Source organism: Balearica regulorum, chromosome 4 (assembly GCF_011004875.1).
Source record: "Balearica regulorum gibbericeps isolate bBalReg1 chromosome 4, bBalReg1.pri, whole genome shotgun sequence".
NCBI lineage: Eukaryota > Metazoa > Chordata > Aves > Gruiformes > Gruidae > Balearica > Balearica regulorum.
Window position 1 is genome coordinate 61,776,028 of NC_046187.1, and position 19,643 is coordinate 61,795,670.

At 40.6% G+C, this 19,643-nt stretch overlaps 1 protein-coding gene across 2 annotated transcripts in view; it reads right to left on the reverse strand.

Moving 5' to 3' along the window:
* Positions 1 to 4,657, reverse strand: part of TBC1D19 (TBC1 domain family member 19) — a 54,275-nt gene extending 49,618 nt beyond the window's left edge. For both annotated transcript variants that reach the window (XM_075752361.1, XM_075752360.1), the window contains exon 1: positions 4,472 to 4,657. In XM_075752361.1, coding sequence (XP_075608476.1) covers positions 4,472 to 4,570 — 99 coding nt within the window. In that variant the 5' untranslated portion in view covers positions 4,571 to 4,657. The remainder of the gene's footprint in view (positions 1 to 4,471) is intronic.
* Between the last annotated feature and the right edge of the window lie 14,986 nt (positions 4,658 to 19,643).

Here is a 19,643-nt window from a genome sequence, read left to right on the forward strand (position 1 = left end):
TATCAATTTCTGGTTTTTTTTTAAACTGTTGGAGAAAAACATCAAGAAAATAATATCCTCGGATATCTTGCAAACCATTCACTCCACATAAATTATTCTAAGATATTTACCTGTACTCCCTTTAGAAGCACAGAGTCAGGCAATACCCCAGCTGCAACATTCCCAGTGCTCCCAGAGCAAGCTCCTCTCCTTCTTTGCCCCATTTGAAGTCTTGTGAAGACCCTTACTTCTCACTTTGATTAATACTTTCTTTAAACCTTGCTAGTACTAGTCACAGCTCTGTTCAAAGAGTGATGGCAGAGTCCTCTCTGGACAATCATTCTGATCATGACATATCCTAGCACATCTCCTCCCCACACCTTGTTCGTACCTTCAGGTACCTCCTAAAATCTTTTCTCACTCCCAAAATTATTACTTAATTGTCAGAGTGGGGTGGGATGGGGTGTCAGGGTTGATTCTTATGCTCAAGTTACCACTTTTAGCGTACTTTGACAGCAATTACCCTGCTTTTCTACAAGTTCTCCTTCAAGTTGTCCCACTACAGACATACCTACAAGAAACAGATCTGAGAACATCTACACAGAAAATGCCCGCAGGAATTCCTTGTATTTTGAGTCTTTCTTGTTCAATTTAAAACATAATTTAGATTCTTTATCTTTCATTTCATTTTCACCTCCTGTTTTAGAAAAGTTCTTCAGGAATAAAGTACTGAGCCCTTTGTTTGTTGGTTTTGTGTTTGGGTTTGTTTTGTTTGGTTTTTTTTTTTTTTTAACCTTTACTTGTTATTTACTCCTGGCCACTAGAAGTTTCAGGCAACTCAGAGTCAGACTGATTTCTGTCAGAGGTTTGCAGAGGACAAAAATTAGGATTGAATAATCTGAATTGATTAATAAAACCTGGCTTCCTTCAAACATGATAAAAATCAAAGTTTCTGAATTGTCTGCAAATGAAAATGTGTTAAAAAGGTAGCACTTTTTTCATCTCTGAACTGTCCCATGTTCATCCATGTCCGTTCACTGACAAAGATTTTCCCTAAAACAAAATTTTAGCAAGATTTCACAGAAAAAAAAGTTTTCAAACTGCATTTTGTGATTGAAGATGTCTGTGTCTCAGTTTCTCTAACCACCTCTATTTTTTACCTTAAAAACATTTACATTTCAGAAAAGGAAGAGAAAAATTAAGACAAAAGCAAACAAATTTGGCTACAAACTAACAGTGAAAGTTGCACCTGAGAAATCGAGATCAGATTTGTCCTCTGATACCCCAATAGCCCCAGCAGCAACTTTACCTGTTGAAAAGCTACTATAATATTTTGGCTCTTTGTAACGGTCACTCTTTCCTTTCAAACACACTACAAAATATGGTCAGAAGAAATTCCAAAGTAAATGACTGGCACGTTTACACTCTTTCCTGCATTAATCTCTTTGTATCACCTGCAGGCACATTATCAATAGACCAAAACACAACCTACACAATCAACCTAACACTTATTTTCCAAATTGTCACTAACAAGCACATAACCCTACCTCTACTTCAGTCCTGGGGACAAAAACGTGATTATCTTGGTATTCCCAGAGCTAAAGCTGTGACAGCAAATCATTTGGTGCCCATGCCAAACTTATTTCAAAGAGCTTGTGTGTCACAGTCCTTGACACTACCTCAGGCTCTCAGTGACAGCCAAGCACAGCGCTGGCGCGATCAGTTCATAACCACAGGGCTACTCTATCACCTCTCACAAATAATGTCAGGATATTGTGTTTTCCCCAAAATTCTATTAACTCATGAAAGAAACTGTTCATTTTGAGCTCTCCTTCCTAGACATTAAAAGAAGAGATGAATTTACAAAATTTGTTAATAGTTTGTGAGACTACAAGAACTCTCAAAAATTTCAGGCAATATTATAATGCCCCTTACAATCCATTCTGACTCTCATGTCTTCAGAGACAGTAAATATTTTTGAGGAATGAGTACCAGCAACATCTTTTTCTACACTGACAGATAAAGAGGAATCTTTGTGAAGGTAAAATATAAATGTAGTATAAATATCCAAAACAATAAGTAAGTTTTATTCTGATGCATTGCCTCAAAAGACTTCTCAAAATACCATATGCATCTCCAAAAATAGCTTAAAAGCACCTAAGAAGGGAACACCTGTAGATCAATACTGCAACTGGTACAGACTGAGCATTGTTCAGAAAATGACTGTTAACTAGCAGACACAAAAAAACCCCAACCCATCACATCCTATCAATAAGCTGGAGTTCAGGTGTGACGCATAGCAATAGCAAAGATTGCACATTTGATAATGCAACTTCAGAAATACTCCATGTAATGGGAGCGAAATCAAGCATTAATATAGTACAGAGAGTAGCAAAATTCAGAAACCTTCAGAATTCTATAGAGCTGCTAAGGGATGCACAAAGATAAGAAACTCACCGATAGGGCCTTTGCAACTGCACAGTATAGCAATAATATGACTATACAAGCATTATAAATAAAACAAGTCTATACTGTACATGAAAGAAGATAAATGCATGCAAGGTCAATAAAAAAAATTCAAGATCAAGGAGAACATAGAGATTCCTGACAAGCACGATGTACATTTGGCCCTATTAATTTAAACTACACGCTCCAAAAGATGACTTTACATTGAGAAATCCTATAGTTGATGTATCTAAAAACTTTGCAGTCTTTCAGATCACTACACTGAACTATAGCTCTGATTTAATATTCTATTACAAACTCTTCAAACGCCTACTCTAAGAATCAACCTGAATATTTGTCGCCCTGTTTATTTTCTTTTCCCTTAGCATTTCAAATGACTAGAATAAGCTTCCGACCTATATATACATGTTTTTTTTCTTCTCCAAGAAATTTGTAAAACAGTGTTCTGCAAAGCTACCATGACTGTGGAAAAAAAAAAGCTATCCTTTGGCTGTGGTCATTACACTGCTTTTCATTTATTTTATAGGTTAGCTTTATGCTTTGACTATGCAGAGTTTCTACTTGTATTGAGTAAATTGATATGTTATAGAGTCAAGGAGGGATTTAGGCATTTAACTGCCCTTTCAGACATCAAACACCACCATAGAAGGGCACTGCTCAGGTCCTCAGAATGTCCACCTGTACAAAATGGCTTTACAAAGTAGCCATCCACCAGCAGCATTTAAACAACCCAGTCCTGATGACACCAAGCTTCCTCATGTTTCAGAACAAACATGCAAAGCATCAAGACTGAAATCAGGCCTCACAGGAGACAGACAAAAGAATTAATGCAAAGGTAATTACTGATTATAGTAGAATCTGTATGTACTTCAGATGTTAAAAGAGTCCTGTCCTGAAATCCCCTCACTGCTTTTATTGAGGACAAGATCTTGCATTTGACTCCCCACACCTCATGTCAGACTATTTGGGATGCTGAATTCCCCAACACTTAGCCGAACCCGACGCCTATAGTCTTTCATAGTTCCGGCCCATTTGCTTACTCACGTATTTAAAGAGCAGTCAGTCAACAGGAGAAAAGCAGACATACGTTTAAAAAAGCATTTAGAGAACAAATCAGCAAATTTAAAAACAAAACAAAACCCAGAAAAGGCACGCAGTAACTTGCTATGGAAAGCTTTAGGGACATTCAGAGAAGAAAATCACGTTTCATTTAAAAACCCAGCAAAACCAAGACAGATAATGGACATTCTATCCTAAACAAAAACAAAAACAAAACAAAACAAAAAAGAACAAACCAACCCAACAAAAAAAACCCTGTACAATTTTAGCTGTTTGCAAAAAAAAAAAAAAGAACCACCAAGATTTTATAAAACCCAACCCAAAATATTTCAGTAATGCACAATAATCGTTCTAGCACCACTACCATGTTATTATAGTAATGAAAATTGACACAATTTTAACCTGAAACATCCCAAATGAAGTTCAGCTGAAACATAAAAATCTGGTTTCAAGTGCAGGTAAGTTACTAAATATAAAAAAGCAACTGTTTCCCCAGCTACAAAAATGTACTTTCATGTGCGTTTTTCCTTTATTTTCACTTCCTTTCACCAAATCCTCATTTTCTCAGGGGCACTCTGGAAAAGGAAGGGGGAGGGGGTGTGCGGGTATTTAAAGCTTTCCAAATTAAGAGATTAAAAGACAAAGCGATTCATTTTAGGAACTATTTCAAGCAGTGAGATTTCAAAAGGATAGTCTTCATATTCACTGCGAAATCCCTCAGTCCCAAGGGGAGAAACTATAAATACAGCTCTAGAAACCAACCAGACGGCTCCCCGTCCTCGCCGAGGAGGGAGGGAGGGAGGGAAAGGAGAGGAGGCCCCGGGCTCCCCGGGCCCCCAGTCCCCGGTGGAGGCCGCACGGGCTGGGCTGAGCCTGGGCCAGGGGCGACGGCCGGGAACAAAGCGCCGGGGAGGGGTTGCGGGAAAGGGAGGCGGGCCTGGGGGCACAGCGCCAGGTCGGGGCTCACCCGGGCCTGTCGCTCCAGCTGGGAGTGGAGGCTGGAGCCCTTCAGCCGCTGCACGATCCGCGCTATGGTGAGGGAGAGCCCGCTGTCCGGGTCCAACATCGCGGCGCCCGTGCGCACGGACGGGCTGCTGCAGCGGACCCCTTTCGCCGCGGCACACCGCCTCGTTAAGCGGCGTTGCCAGGCAACTGCGGGAGCGGGGGCCGTCCCCTGCGGCCGCGTCCGGGTGGAAAGCGACGCCTGACAGAAATGTTCCGCTCGCCAATGGTGACCGAAGCGGGACAGCGTGCCTTCCGCTGCCCGGTGTGGCGCAGACCCCGCAGCCCCGTCGCCGCTCAGCCCAACGGGCCCCACGCTGTCCCCAGAGCCGGGGAGAGCGCCCCGGTGGTGCCTCCAGCCGGCGCCTCTCCTCGGGCACCTGGCAGGCTCCCTCCAGCCCGCATGCCACCCGCGCCTTGGGCTGGGTAACGGTTGCGTAAAGCTGTGGTGAAAATCTCACGTGCTGCTTCTATTCCCTAAATAAACGTTTATAAGGTATCACTGCTAGAAAGGAAGTCGGAAATAAGTGCAAGGAAAGCCTGCGTGTGGGTCTTGGGCTTTGGCCACACAGCCTGAGTGCCAGCAGCTGGCCACGCTGGTGTTGGGGACCCAAAGGCGCCCGTCCTGCTCACTGGACCCTTCGCTTCTGCCCTTCCCCTTGCAGGGAAAAGGGCCCTCGTCCCCATTGCCGTGGTCTGTGTCACTGCTTCAGCCTTACCTCCGTGCCCGACCGCTCACGGGGTGTGACAGCAGCCTGCAAAGGCATTTGTAGCTGCTGTCACCTGCTAGTCACCGCCTGGTCTGTCTCAATAACGAGTTAAATAATATCTCACATCACTATTCCTTATGGCTTAATTAACCTGTCTGGCTTTGCCATGGACAGGACTAAGCTCTCTCTTACAGTCAGCTATTGCGCCTTGACTGAGCTGCTGCAATCAACAGCTACAAGGCAGCGTCTTCTTGAATTGCTTCTCAGCTAGAGCTGACAGCAAAAGGGCTTCCAACTTATTTCAGTCAGAAAGATTAGCTTAAAAACATCTTTAGCTGCGCTTTAAGTGGCTTTGCGCTAGTATGAGGTAGAGGGATTCGTATCGTTAAAGCTTGAGAGACAATTTAAAAAGCTGCTTTTTAAGGCCTGAGGTAACACATCCAGATGGTGTGAACAGCAAATTCAGCCCCAAGGCTCCTTTCTGTGAGCTTCCTGAGGAGTTCTAGTTGACCTCTCCTCAGGTGAAGTTTTATTGCCCTCTTGAATATTTCACCCCCGCCTGCTCAGCATGGCGAGGCATTAGTTCAGGCTCGGTACCAGGAGCCAACAGAGCCCTCGTTTAAGCAGAGCAGCTGTGTGGCACTATGTACATCTTGTTGCCTGATACAAATGCAAGAAACTTTAATCCACTTAGTCCTTCTGGGAAAATCTGTTCCTATATGCATCAGTAGCAGGACCATGTAATCAAATTCTCACTTAATAAATTAATTTATTAAGCTGAAATACTAATTTTGAAAATGCCAGGGTAATTAATAAATAAGCTAAGAGAATTCAAGGAGGTAACATGGAAAAGCTGATCACTGACCTCCAAAGCCAAGCATTAATGCCCATTTTCAGCTCTGAGGATGGCCATACCGCTGTAAAACAAAGAATGTTTCAAGATTCTGAAACATCAGGTTGTAACTTTTTCACTGCTGTGAGGCAAATGTCATGAAATGAAGATAGATGTCATCTTGCTAGAAAAAACCACTAGATACAATGGGTATAAAAATGCACCTGAGTTAATCTGTCTGCAATCTCTTTTGACTTATCTGTGTGCATTTCTGGATAAATGAAGTTTAAAGAAGAACAGTAATAGAAGATCAGAGATAAAAATTCTTGAACCAGCTGTAGAGAAACCTGAAAAAGTCACTTATACTAAATCAGAACACTGAGGAGAGCTCGCTTCTCAATTCATGGAATGCACGGGAAATCAAGTGCCCAGTTGTCTACCAATGCCTTGAATATCTAATCTGATAGACATCAAGTTTTCTGTCAGTTCTGCACTTACATGTTAATATGAAGTTAGGGGCAACAGTGAGCACCTTGGTTTTCTCTGTGTATTGGGAGTTATTGTAATATTTGCCTACATTCCCAACTGAACCAGCGTACAAAGTGTAATAGCTTTGTGTGCTCATTCATAATAAAATTCTACAGAGTTCACATAGAGGCAGTACCTCTCCTCATATGGGTTTTGGGGGCGGGTTTTTTTGTTTTATTTGGTTTTAATTGAGGAGGATAATTTGTTTGTGTAGGAACTTACCTGCTAAGACAAGCACACGCAGAAAACCAGGGTGTGCCACCAAGCTGTGCAGCTCAATGCCTTTAAGTCCAGGGTTTTACATTGCAGCTGCAAGTGTGAGAGGAAGCCCTCCTGGCTTGCCTGGCACAGTCCTCAGCAGCATTTTCTTTTCCATTTTTTGAGAGAACCTGTGCACTGCCACAGGGATGGCGATCTTACACTGCATTTGGCGAGTGTGTTATTTATCAGGACTGCTTGATATGTGGGGACTCAGAGGCTGGGTACATTCCTCCTGGTAGCACAACACGGTGTCTGGCTGTTTGCCATGCCATGATTTGCAGGCACCACGTTCAGCCAGATGGCAGGCAGTGGAGCTGGACAGAAGCCATGACACCTTGCTGGTTAGAAGTTCCCCTACTCCTGGGGAATATGGGGAAACGATACATTAGGTGAGTTTCATGTGCAATGCGTAAGACTTTGGAGGTCTGCAAAAGCCATCTTCATCTCTATAGGTGAACAAAACAGGAGAAAAATGTCAGCTGCAGATGAGTAATTTCCTGCAGTTGACTACCTCTGCTCCAAATCTGCCTTTGTTTCTTACCCTCTGCATGGGCACATCTGTCGCTCTTCATTCCCTGTTTTTCTAGGCTATTTCCAGCCTGGTTTCCTTCCTCCTATGCACAGGGTTTCTCTTTGGTCAGTTACATGTCCAATATGGGTAGGAAAACTTGTTTCTCATAAATGCCAATCAAAGCTAAAAAGCAAAGCAATATAAATACATAATCTTTACAGAATCTCACTCAGGACTGTTAACAGCTTCTTGTGTATCCTTACCATATCCAGTTAAGAAATCTCATGCTTAAGTGCTTGCTTCTTTTTTGTTTCCTTACAAGGACCTTACTGCATAGCAGCTTGAGAAATACAGGGTCATTGTTAAAAAATATCACTTAAATAACAGGCATTGGCAGAAATCCCAACCAAAGCTTTAGCCTGTCCCCCTGGTATCACATGACTGGTTTAACTTGGTTCATGTGATAAGTGTTTGACAATTACCGCTTTTTCATTGTGATTTACTTTTAAATTGCAAGTAAGCAACTGCAGTGCAGTCAGCGTAGAGTGGTTTTATGATGTCCAGTACCACATACCAGAGGTGGCTTGCTGGTGTTTTCAGAAGGTCTGGTGTAGGTGTCGTTGTTTTTCTGTTTTGCGTTTGTTTTTTGTTGGTTTTTGTTTGGGGTTTTTTGTGGGCTTTCCCTCTCTTCTTCTCAGTTCTACACCCTTGAACACCAATTCTCTTCCCCGTTGTATTCCACCTCCATTTACAGCTGCAGTGCTCTACATTGTTATACCTTTCTTTACTGCGTTTTATGTCAAGTTACTGCAGTTAGCTGTACCTGATACTGGTATCTCAAGTGTCTTTTATTTATCTGCCACTGCAGGTCTGGAAAGCATCAAGAATTTGGCAAGGGAAAGTAAAAATTACATAATCAGTACCTGAAATATTTCACCCCTATTTGAGGGTGACCGAGCACTGGAACAGGCTGCCCAGAGAGGTTGTGGAGTCTCCTCTGGAGACAGTCAAAACCTGCCTGGACACAATCCTGTGCAACCTGCTCTAGGTGATCCTGCTTTAGCAGGGGGGTTGGACTAGATGATCTCCAGAGGTCCCTTCCAACCCCTATCATTCTGTGATTCTGTGATATTCTCTCCCTCTTTCTCCTGGTGAGTTTCCAATTGAGAAGAGAAGAGGATATGAAGCAACGGGTACATCATACTGTCATATTTAAGGCCACATGACACAAAATACATTTTAGTGCTTCCAAATTATTCTGAAGACCAGTTTATTTCCTGGAGTGTAAATGCAGCCAGTAGAAAGGAAAAACATTCAAAGGATGCACTGAGTGCCTGGAAGCTTGGCTTTTTCCATACAACGTTAGCTGACCTAATGTAAACCAGGGCTGTCCACAGGTATCACCAAAGGAGGTGGTTGCCTTGTATGACAGAGTGATGGGTGAGGGAAGTCAACAAAATCCCAGCAATGTCAATAAAATCCCAGCAGTCCCAATCCCAAAATCACAGCAGTCAACAAAATCCCAGCACTTTCAGTCAGCTGCTCCCAAGACACTCTTCCCCTAAGCAATTCACAACACTCACACTGTTCTGATCCCACCTTCATCTTTCATTCTCTTGCTGCTAGAAATGCCAAGTTATGAAGTCTCCTCTTAGGGCTGCTTTCTCTGCAGGGGTGGGGAGGGACTGGAGGGGGGACTCTGCCCCTTTACATGTGCTGAGAGTGGGCACATTCATGCAGTCAATGCTCGCAGGGTATGGTGCAGAATAGGACTAAGCATGCCATGATTGTCACTTTTTACTGTAGATAAGCCGCTTACCTTTCCTGGACACCCCCGAGTAATAGGGGCTTAATGCTGTCCAGGGGGAGCTACACATTGCATTCACCCTGATAATGTGCCATAGATATTGTGCAGATCTCCAAGTTTTTCCCTTGCTTTGTGCTACCTGAGACACTGGCAGGAGAACGGCAGCGGGTGCAATCATTAGTGGCAGACTGGGCCACATGTAAGGAGGGCTGTGTCCCAGCCAGACCAGCCAAGTGCCACAAAACCCCTGATTTTAAAAAATGCAAAAGCAAAACAAAAAAAAAAAAAAGCCAACCCTCCAGGACAATTTTTTTCTGCCAAAACAAAAGGATAAGACATTAAAGAGAAAAAAAACCAAACCCGAACAAAACCCACACACATCCTCCCCACCCCCAAAGCCCTCCAAATTTGCCTGCCTTCAGGCAGAATAGGGCATTTTTATCCCCTCTCAGGTAAACTGGATTTGTTGTTGCTGTTGTTTTGGATTTTTTTCATCTAAAAAGCTACTCCTGTCCAGACCTTCATTTCTTCTTTCTCCACTTGGAACCATTTTAACTCATGAGGGTTTAAAATCCATAACCCAAATCCTCCATCCTACCATTAGCAGAACTTCACTTGTGAACTAAAGCGTCAGGTTCAAACAGCTACTCCTTGGATTTCTCATCCAAGCAGGTTCTTTCAAAGAACATAATCTTTGGTCCTTTGCTCAGTGTGCTCACTCTTTATATTAGACTAGTGTATATTAAACTTTAATGTCAGTTATGGGCCAATCCTGCAAGCTCACCTTTATAACATCCACTGGTTTCCTTGTGCAATCAGAACCACGATATATTGTTTGGAGCTGATAAGGGAGAGGTGTGACAGAAAAGAAATTTCTGTCAGTGACTCCCCCTCATCAGTTTCAAGATTTATTCAAATTACTGCCCAAAAAGTGACAGCATGTATTTTGACAGGTTTCAATATTTTGTTTAAAATAATCGGTTCCCATGGAGTAATGAGATTTTTTTTTTGCCCAAATACCTCTGATGCAATCTGAAGAATGTAGGAAGCTTAGATGTATCTTCAATCATCAGAGTAGAAAACATCTCTTATTGGAGACTGTTGTTCATGAGAAGTAATATATTTTATCTAATATGTAGCTGAACTTGAGAGCTAGACTTTGACTACCAATGACATCAAGGATTATCAGTCTAGTTTTAGGAGTTTCATGTTGCTTCAGTTCTTGATTTTAGGTAATTTCATACCAGACCTTGGCTTTAGATAGGTATAAGCCTCCCTAGAGAGGATCACGTATCTCAGGTCATAGTGTCTATTACTCGTACCTTTTAGTAGCATTGCTGAGTCATAGCAGCAACTGTGAGTTATCAGGTATGCAAAACAACTGACATGCACAAAGTCCCTAATTTTTCTAGTGTTATTAGATTTAGTCCATTTTTCATGTGTTTTATTATTAATCAAGTGACATGGGCTTCAGCAGTAACATTCTGTATCTTCTGGTTCATAAAATCCCATGTGTACATTTACCGTGTATTAAGATATAATTATGCAGATGTAGGATTTCTTGGGCTTAAAACAGAAACGGTGTCTGTTGATCTAGATCCATTTTGAAGAAAAACACATGCTGAACCACAAATACAGTTTATATACTGAGTAGTTCATGTATTTCATATATGGCATGTATTTTATATCTTAATATTAAATTGTATATTCACCTATCAGCAAGTCTGGCGGGAAATTTACACAACTATTGTACATATCCAGACCTTTTAAAAGACATGATAACTGCGATACATTAGCCAGCTAAGGTGTGGAACATTTTAAAGCCAGATCTTCCCTGATCCAGCTCCAGGAGTCCACATGCCTGAGCTAAAGATTGGCAGTGGCTTGGCACAGTGAATCCTGCTCAGTGGGGTGCCTCCCTGCCCTCCCTGGCGACTTCTATCACTGATCACTTTTGTTCTCCATAGGAAGGACCCCTGCGGCCAACATCCCTACCCACTGTTTACCAAAGGATGCATTTTCCAGAGCAGATGGGATAAAAGTTGCTCCCAGCTTAAATAAATAGGTAATAATAATAATAAATAGTAGCCAGTGTGGATAAAAAATTCCTGGTCTTTGTCTGAAACTGCATCCAGGCTTACACCCATAGGGAATAGAGCAAGGTAAATTTCTGCTGAATAGAGTGTATAGCATCAACCTATAGATTAAGAGCATTAAAATACCTCGTTGGAGTTGTTCAACAGTGGAAGGACTCACCCTCACTTATGAGGCTTTTCATTTTGATAAAATTAGATTAATAATAAAGGCAGCATAATAAAGATTCAGATCAAAGAGGTGACGCATAAGCCTGTCCCCTCACATATGTACTGGCATACAGGGAAATAATAGCAGGAGATAACACTGATTCTTTGAAGGTAGCTACTTTCAAAATGTAAATTTTTTTCCCTAAGTACAACTGTGAAGGTTTGCAACAAGAATATGAATGGGGCGAAGACTTAAAATAACCTATAGAGCAGGTTTGGTAAGGGATTTGGAGGAGAAAATGTATGTATGTATATTGATTTTATAATTAAATATTCACTTAGAAAAACACTTTGCTTTGCTTTGGCATGATTAAGCAGTGGTTTAGGATACCAAAACGCCCAAATATCCATAGCCATGCAATGGTTTTAACTTTCAGTGAGCTTTAACTGTGACGTGAGTTAATATGCTATTTAAAAAAAAATTAAATATTTTTAAAAAAAGTATCCTTATGCAGTAAGGTACTACTAGCTTTCATAACTTTATCCAAGAGGCACAACTCTTTGAGACCTAACCATTTATTTACTCCTTAGAACTGGAAACAATACCCCTCTTGAAGGTACTGAATACAGCTCAGTTGCATGGCCTAAGGGATGAACACTCTGGACTTAAAGTGCTATTTGCAAATTCACAGTTTTGGTTAAATTGGCTTAAAGGGGGAGAGAATGCACACAGGAAGGGCAGTAACTAAAGACGCACCCATGAGGATGCATCGAAGGAGGAACAGAGGAAAAGAAGTCATTACCGTGTCACTAACTAAACGAGCCGTCAGGTAATGAACAGGATGACAGGAAAAGTACAAGCGAGGAAAAATCCTGTTTTGTTTATCATTCCCCCGTACTATTCAGGGAATAAAATTTACTGCCTTCCTGATAAGTAAGCTGGATTTCATCAAAGAAATATCAATTTGTGCCAGTTTCTTCTCAAACAGCATTAAATCTGGAAGGCCTTGGGTATTTAATAACATGTCAGACCAGAATAACAGAAGTTTCCTATCATTTTAGGTTGGATAATATCATATATGACTTACCAACTACCCCTTCTTAAAACAGAAAATCAAAACGTATTTAGCAATTTATATCATGATCTGATTTTTTAGAATTTATTTGAATATTTCCCACAGAATCCAATTTTAAATTTCCAGCCTTCTCTATATAAGGTCTTGTGAACAAGATATTCCAGTATGAAATGACTCAGTTTAACAACTAATTAAAATAAATAGTGCTTTTCTTTTTATTTTGCCAGAGCATTCCCATTTGACTTCTAATAACTTTTATGTGCAGTCATTAAGAATTAAGTGAAGACGTTGGGAAGGTCTGTCTTTACAAAGTGTAAAATTGCAGCTGACACTTCTGGCTTTCTAACTGAAATGTAAATGAAATTTAAAGAGATAAGATCACTGTAAGATTATGGCTCGAGCAAGATTACACTTCTGGTACTGCTGGGTTTAAAACCAGAGTGAGTGAGAGTGGAATCTAGGTGCATTTCACTAGCATATCACTTAAAATATTTTTTAAAACTTTACTTGCTCCAGCAACTTCAATAAGCAAAGCTTGTAAAATAGAACAGTAATTGTTACTGATCTTTTATCATCTTCTCATCAGAAATAACTTTCCTACTTCCATTTATTAATTTTCCCCACATTGCAGGACTGCAAAACGAATGCATTGGAGTAAAAGGAGATCCCTGGGAAGCAATAAGGTATCCGAGAAGTGACACAGTAGCCACAATTCGTATGACCGGTGACTGTTTTGCACTGCTCTGTCTGTACGAAGCACGCTTAACACCAGTGCCGTTGATTGCAGAAAGGGCCAAACCAGTATGCCTGAAATCACAAATGTAAGATAATGACTTCAGGCACACAAAAAATTATTAAAAGAAATCATCCACAAGTTGCAAATTTTCAAATGTTTGTTAAAGCAAAATCGACAATGTATCATATAACTTTTCTGTATGCAAGGATTACATCCCAAAGATCAAACTTCTGACACGTTTGTCTGATTTATAAGTCCCTGCATACTTAGGGGTACCATAGCGTCCCAACTGAGTCTGGGTCTATCAAAAAGTGAGCGTAGAGAATTCAGAGCAAATTGGGCTTTTCTTTCTCTCTTCTTTCGAGAGTTGAGTCTTCTCCTTGGCAGCTTTAAAAAGTGTTGTAATGTAAGCAAAGACTAGACAATGAAAATGAATTTAAAACGTACATGCTTTCAGTCACATTAACTCCCTGCACAATGTAATATTGTATAAACATGAGAAGATAGTTCAAACTAACTACGGCAATTGTTCCTTGAAGTGTGTTTTCTTAAGAATTATATGGACAAAGCATGGCAAGTAAGGCCAATAATACTATCGTTTAACAGCCCGTCTGTGCTGAAACTCTGGAAATTACTATTTTCAGTGCTGTAGTGTTTGAATAATGTTTTGAAATCACTCTGTATGGAAATACTATCAAGTACTCCCAGGACAGCTTAGCACAATAGTTGAAATAAATCAGAATATTTGTTATCACTATGACTTTGACCCACCTCTCTCAGTCTCTCAAAAACTTATAACTGACAGCTTTCTACATCCGGTTATTGAACAGCATTATACCTATCAAAGAAATGCATAATGCAAAGATAATTTGGCTAACTTACAAATAAAGATAAACATTCCAGAAATTAAGACCTAGAACAGAACTTCAGCTGGGGTAAATTGTCTTTGCTTCTACCTCATCTTATTTGGTTCAATAATTACTCCAAACTGTCAGCTAGCAGAGTTCCATTTAACTGAAAATACTGGCCTGGAGATTGTCACAGTAAAAGAACAAGAGTCAGACAATAAAATACTTAGTTGTGTACGACAAAATGCATAGCCATGAGCCTAACTTAAACTCTTACTTTCATTCTAGGAGCCCCGGATCTTGAAGGGGACAACCCATCATTTCACTGTCTGAATACCCTTCCATGCAAAATCATGACGATGGAGAACAAGCAAAATTCTAGACATCACGCAGTCTTTTGCTTTTCTTTTTATTTGATCAAAATCCTACTTGGGTTAGGTACTTTCAAGGAGGGAGTATTGTTTCTTTGTGGGAATTGCTGGTAGGGGTTTATAGATGATAGTAGCTGTCTATGTTGTACCAGTAGTAATGGTAGAGAGGTCTTCTAAAGGAGAGACATTTTGCAACATCTCCTGAATTTTTTAGATATAACTGTGGATTTAGAAATAGCTTTGGATAGCTATTTCATAACCAGACACCCTTACTGCAAATACTTTATTTCCTGTTCTCTTTTTCTTTACTCTCACTTCATGGTCTGAATTGTCTCAAATGACTAAAATTCATACTCAGAATTCAGTTGTTGATAAGAGACTTAGACAGTTAGTTACTTTGAAAAAAGTGAGGCTATATGCCCCTCTTTAGCTACTGAATAATAGAGATTTCATCAAAATATAAGCAAATTGTATGTTCTATTTCTTGTGCAGACTTGTGCAAATTTATGTCAAATCAGACAACTGCTGTTCATAGAAAGTTTGTGATTCCTATAAAAACTGAAGCTTTCAAGAACTACTGTTGCTGATTAAATGAATTCTTCTTATGTAAGTGTAAATTTCAGTATTTTTTTAATTGAAACAATACTTTTCTTGCTACCCATAGCTTAGGTTCCCTTAAGCCAAGGATTATATGATTCTTGGGAACTCAGATGTCAACAAACAAATTTCAATAGTATTACCTTAAAGGTATTTATCATCTGTTACAGAAACTGATACTCCTCCAAAAATGTCCATATCAGATCAGATGTCATGAAACACAAAGTAACTTCTTTTTGTGCATAGTAAGACACATAAACTTTGGAAACTTAAATTAAAGCTCTGGCTTCAGACATGCTGGTACCAATTCACCCAGTAATACATCAGCTGACTTTCTCAATTTCCTCCCTACTAATTACACAAGCCAGTCCCTTAATGACTTAGTTGATGCTGTGAAACTAACATCTCTATCTAATTCTCCGGAAATGTGGAAATCTGTTTGATCTTGACGTCATGAGTATAGCGTGGTTTCTTTTGAGAGCAGAGCTGTCTCACAAATATAGCACCAGACCAAGTCTGAAGAGACTGCCTTCCTTTTCCTGCCTCTTCCACCGGCCCAGTGAGTGACCTGTGCCAAATATTTCACTTTCCTCTGCTTCATTTTGTTCATCTTTAAATTGAAACTCATAGTGACTGCAGTTAACAGAACTAGCTTCTTTCATGTACTTCTGTGAAGATCTACTAATGAACATCTCTAAGGGTAAAATAGTAGTGGCTCTTTCTTATGTGCTTAACTGGAATCTTAAGAAAAAAAGACTACAGTTCTTCATTGCTACAGGTAGGGATCTATTTAGCAGTCTGTTCCAGTTTAGAGCTTTATTAAGGAGCTGAGTAGTGTCAAGAACAGTTATACCTTTTGTTGCTGACATTATAACCTATGGAGGCTCTTTCTAGCGGCAGCCTCTGATCTTTTATCTGTTTGTTACAAACCGTGTCATGACTGTACCTCCGGAAACAGTCTCAGGCAACTGGTACCTTACAACATGTGATGGATTTTGACTTTGACTGATGCTGGTCTAGTATGCAAAAATATGCTCAAAGGAGCCCATTAGTGGTAGTGACACCTGATGGTGTTAAGATAATTAAAAAAGAAGTGACCTCTCGGACCATGTGCTGATGCTGGTAATTTAGCACGTGGTTCTAGCACCCACAACGTAAGGGTGTGAGGAGCTATTTTCTTGCATCTCTAGCTTGAATCCTGAACTGTTTTTTCTGGTAAACTAATACATTCACAGAGTGAAGAAAAAAATAGGACTTTATAACCCAGTGTAGAGCTTACAAAAGAAACAAGCACCTTTTAAAAATATCTGTGTTCCTCTTTCATGGGTTTCTATTCATTTCTTGTAAGCGCTCATGCATCAGTTATGATAAGCCACAAAAAGGAAAAGGGTTGGCTTCAGTTGTTTGGCAAGCATTGTTATAAGTTCTGCCATCAACTTTAACAATTATTTAGAAGGCTAGGTATATGGAGAGAGGAGATGCAGCTGATCCAAGTGATAGGCCAACGTTAGCTGAGAAGTGGCAACTTCAGTCACAACATGCAAGATAAACCATGTGGGAGGAATGAGTGGATAATGCTTCATCCCAGACCTCACTGAGGGTATCTTACTGGCTGTCACAGGGCATTGGAAGGATTTTTATGTGATCTTAATGTTACACTGGACAGACCATTGACACATAATTCTTTGAAGCAGTTTTCCCTAAACTTTATTTAACACTTGCATAGAATCTCCGGAGTAAAACTCAATTTCTGGCTGTTCTTTCACCCAGAAAGCCCACAGTAACTTTAACACAATTATGAAATTGGACCTGAAGATTTACAGAGACGATATGCTTTACTTGTCCTGTTCATCAGTGAGCCTTGAGCATAGTACAAAAGTCACAGCCATCACCTGGGAGGCCTCTTTTCCTCTCTTCTGAGGAAGAAGGTATGACAGGCTGACTGGATGCCCATGAAGGCATCGGGGCCAGCTGTAATGTGTCTCACAGACAGGTCAGATGGATGATACCATAAACACCCAAGAAGTTCAAATACTATGAGTTGGCACTTCAAAAGAAAGAAAGGTGGTCACCTCCAAAATCATTTAAAAGATACCTTGAGACGTGTCTAGAGGGAGTATCATTGATCAAGACCTGTGGAGTTTCCCAGGCATTTATGAAGCTACACACCACGGTGCAGTCATGTGTGACTTCTGAAGATGCGCTGCAGGGGCAGCAAGAGCACCTTGTTTGCCTCGGGTCCCCTCTGTGGTTGGTGAATGCTATTTCAGAAATCACTGATGCTACAACAAGGTGCTCTGAAGTAAATTTCATCCTTATAGAGTTCAGATGAGTATGACATAAGCTGGTTTTAATTGCAGTTACTGTGAGACACTGATAGGACTCAAGCTCAGATCACCTTGAAAAAGCTTAAAATAAGTGTGTTCCTAAGAATTTTGTGTGTTCTCCAAAAGCGCGGCCTAACCCAGATCTCCCTGTAGTCTGTGTAAGTAACTCCACTGAATCAGTGGCCTAATGCCAGCACAACCCTGGCAAGTGAGAACAGAAGTAGACCATGACTTTCCATATATATTTCTTCTAATGCATTTATTTTATTTCACTTGCCAGGACAAAAAAGACAGGGCAACAAACCCAAAATTATTTGTAGGTTTGACACAAGATAAAGATAAGCTTTTCCAAATTCATCATTTTACAAGTGGAGTTTCTATTTAAATTTAAGTAAAGATCTTTGTCAAATTAATGAAAAAACCAGAACAGATGCTTATTCTTCAGGAAAAAGAATGAAGCAACTGTAAATTGATGTGGTTTGATTTTGGACGAGAAAAGCATTATACACATAGCATGAAATGACAGAGCACAGCAACTGTTTTGGCTGCAAAGCCAGTGTGTTCAGTATTTGACATTACAGGGGGAAAAAAGGATTAAGACTGAACTTCAAAAAATAAAATAAAATGGCAGATTCTTCTGTTATCATGGATCAGCCGGCCTCCTCTTCTTCGAACACAAGGAAAAAATATTTTTGTGTACTTTTCTCTAAACTATCTACACAGATACACAATGGTACCTAAATTATTTCTGAATTAACAAAGCTAATTTTATTAATAAATTAGTGTTAATAAAGCAGCCAACTCAAAGGAATTTCTTGCCTAAAACTTCCAACATCCTAAATAATGCATGATTAAGTTCAAGTAGGACAGACATTCAGGTTTTTGTTTCTCCTAAATAATAAAATTACATCTGTGATTAGCAAGCATTTCATTAAAACAGCATCCTTTTTTTCTCTCTCTTAAAGCTTGCAAAGAGACAATGAGATGATACTGATCTGCATGGAGAGTGATCTATCATGCAATTAGCTGAATGTAGTAGAGAGAAATGATGTTAAAAAAGAAACTGAGTACTGTCCAAATGTTGAGATTATTGGCTGTACATTTGAGTAAATCTATGCAAAAAAATGCCTAGAAAAATGGAACTCTTTGATCTTAGTATGTTTCATGCAGAAATCTGCTCCAAAAGGGGAGTCAAGAGTTCATAGCAAATTCTTACTCATTTAGTCTGGCGATTTAACCAGCAGATGCTGAATCCAGCTCAGCCCAGGACCAGATGGTATTCATCCAGAACTTCTAAAGGAAATAGTAAAATTATTAAACATGATGTGTAATCTCTTGCTTAGAACTACATTGTTGCCAGAGAAAAAAAAAATTGTGAAAATGTGATGCCAATGTTTAAAAAGGGCTCCAGGGGAACTAAACCCTTGGAATTACGAGCCAGTCTGTAAGCCTGGCACCCACAGAAGGAAAACTGGTGTGGATGGTAATAACAGATAAAAATCTCTGAACACATGGTCTGCACAAATTTTGTAGAGGAAAGCTACACCTTGCGGATTTAGAGATCTGAGCATGTGAACAAGGTGATCCAGTTTGTTTTAAACAGTACCTACAGCGTTGTTGGGATCTGTGCAAGATAGCATTCCCTCACTTGTTCCGCGCTTGCTTTTGATTGAAAGTAGTACCCTCTGGAGTCAATCATGTCTCCGTACTTATCCCTTAACCCTTCATGTTTATGGTCCACACGCTGCCTCCCACCGCTGTGCTCTCTACTCTTTTGCTGTCTGCACAGTACGTGACTATGCCGAGAGGCTTCACAAAGCAGGCTGCTTCCAAGGCCGTTTGGTCCATTTTGCATTTCTGCTGACTACCTGAAGCCTCTGACCATGGCTGCTGGCCTCATTGGCCTCATTCCTCTTGCATGTGCTTAGGAAGCATGTCTAGACACTGTAGTGGGCCCATCCCTTGGGGTGGGGCTAGGTGAGGGGCTCCTACTGTCCTGGGGAAGCTGGTCCTTCACACCTTCCCACACACAGTTGAGACCGATGTGAGACACCTGCACTGGCTTTATAGCGTTTGTTCTACTGACCCGCAGCCCTGGCCAGCCTCCCACCCCCATGAGAGCAAGGGGGTTAGTGGGACCATGCAGTAGTAGGTACCACTCATGACCAGCTGCATCCGGGACTTCCAGGGGTGAAGAACTTTATGCCAAGTCCTCCACAAGATCACACTGCTCTCTGACAGTTCAGCCTTTTCCATGTGGCATGGTCATGGCAGGCCTTTGCACACACAG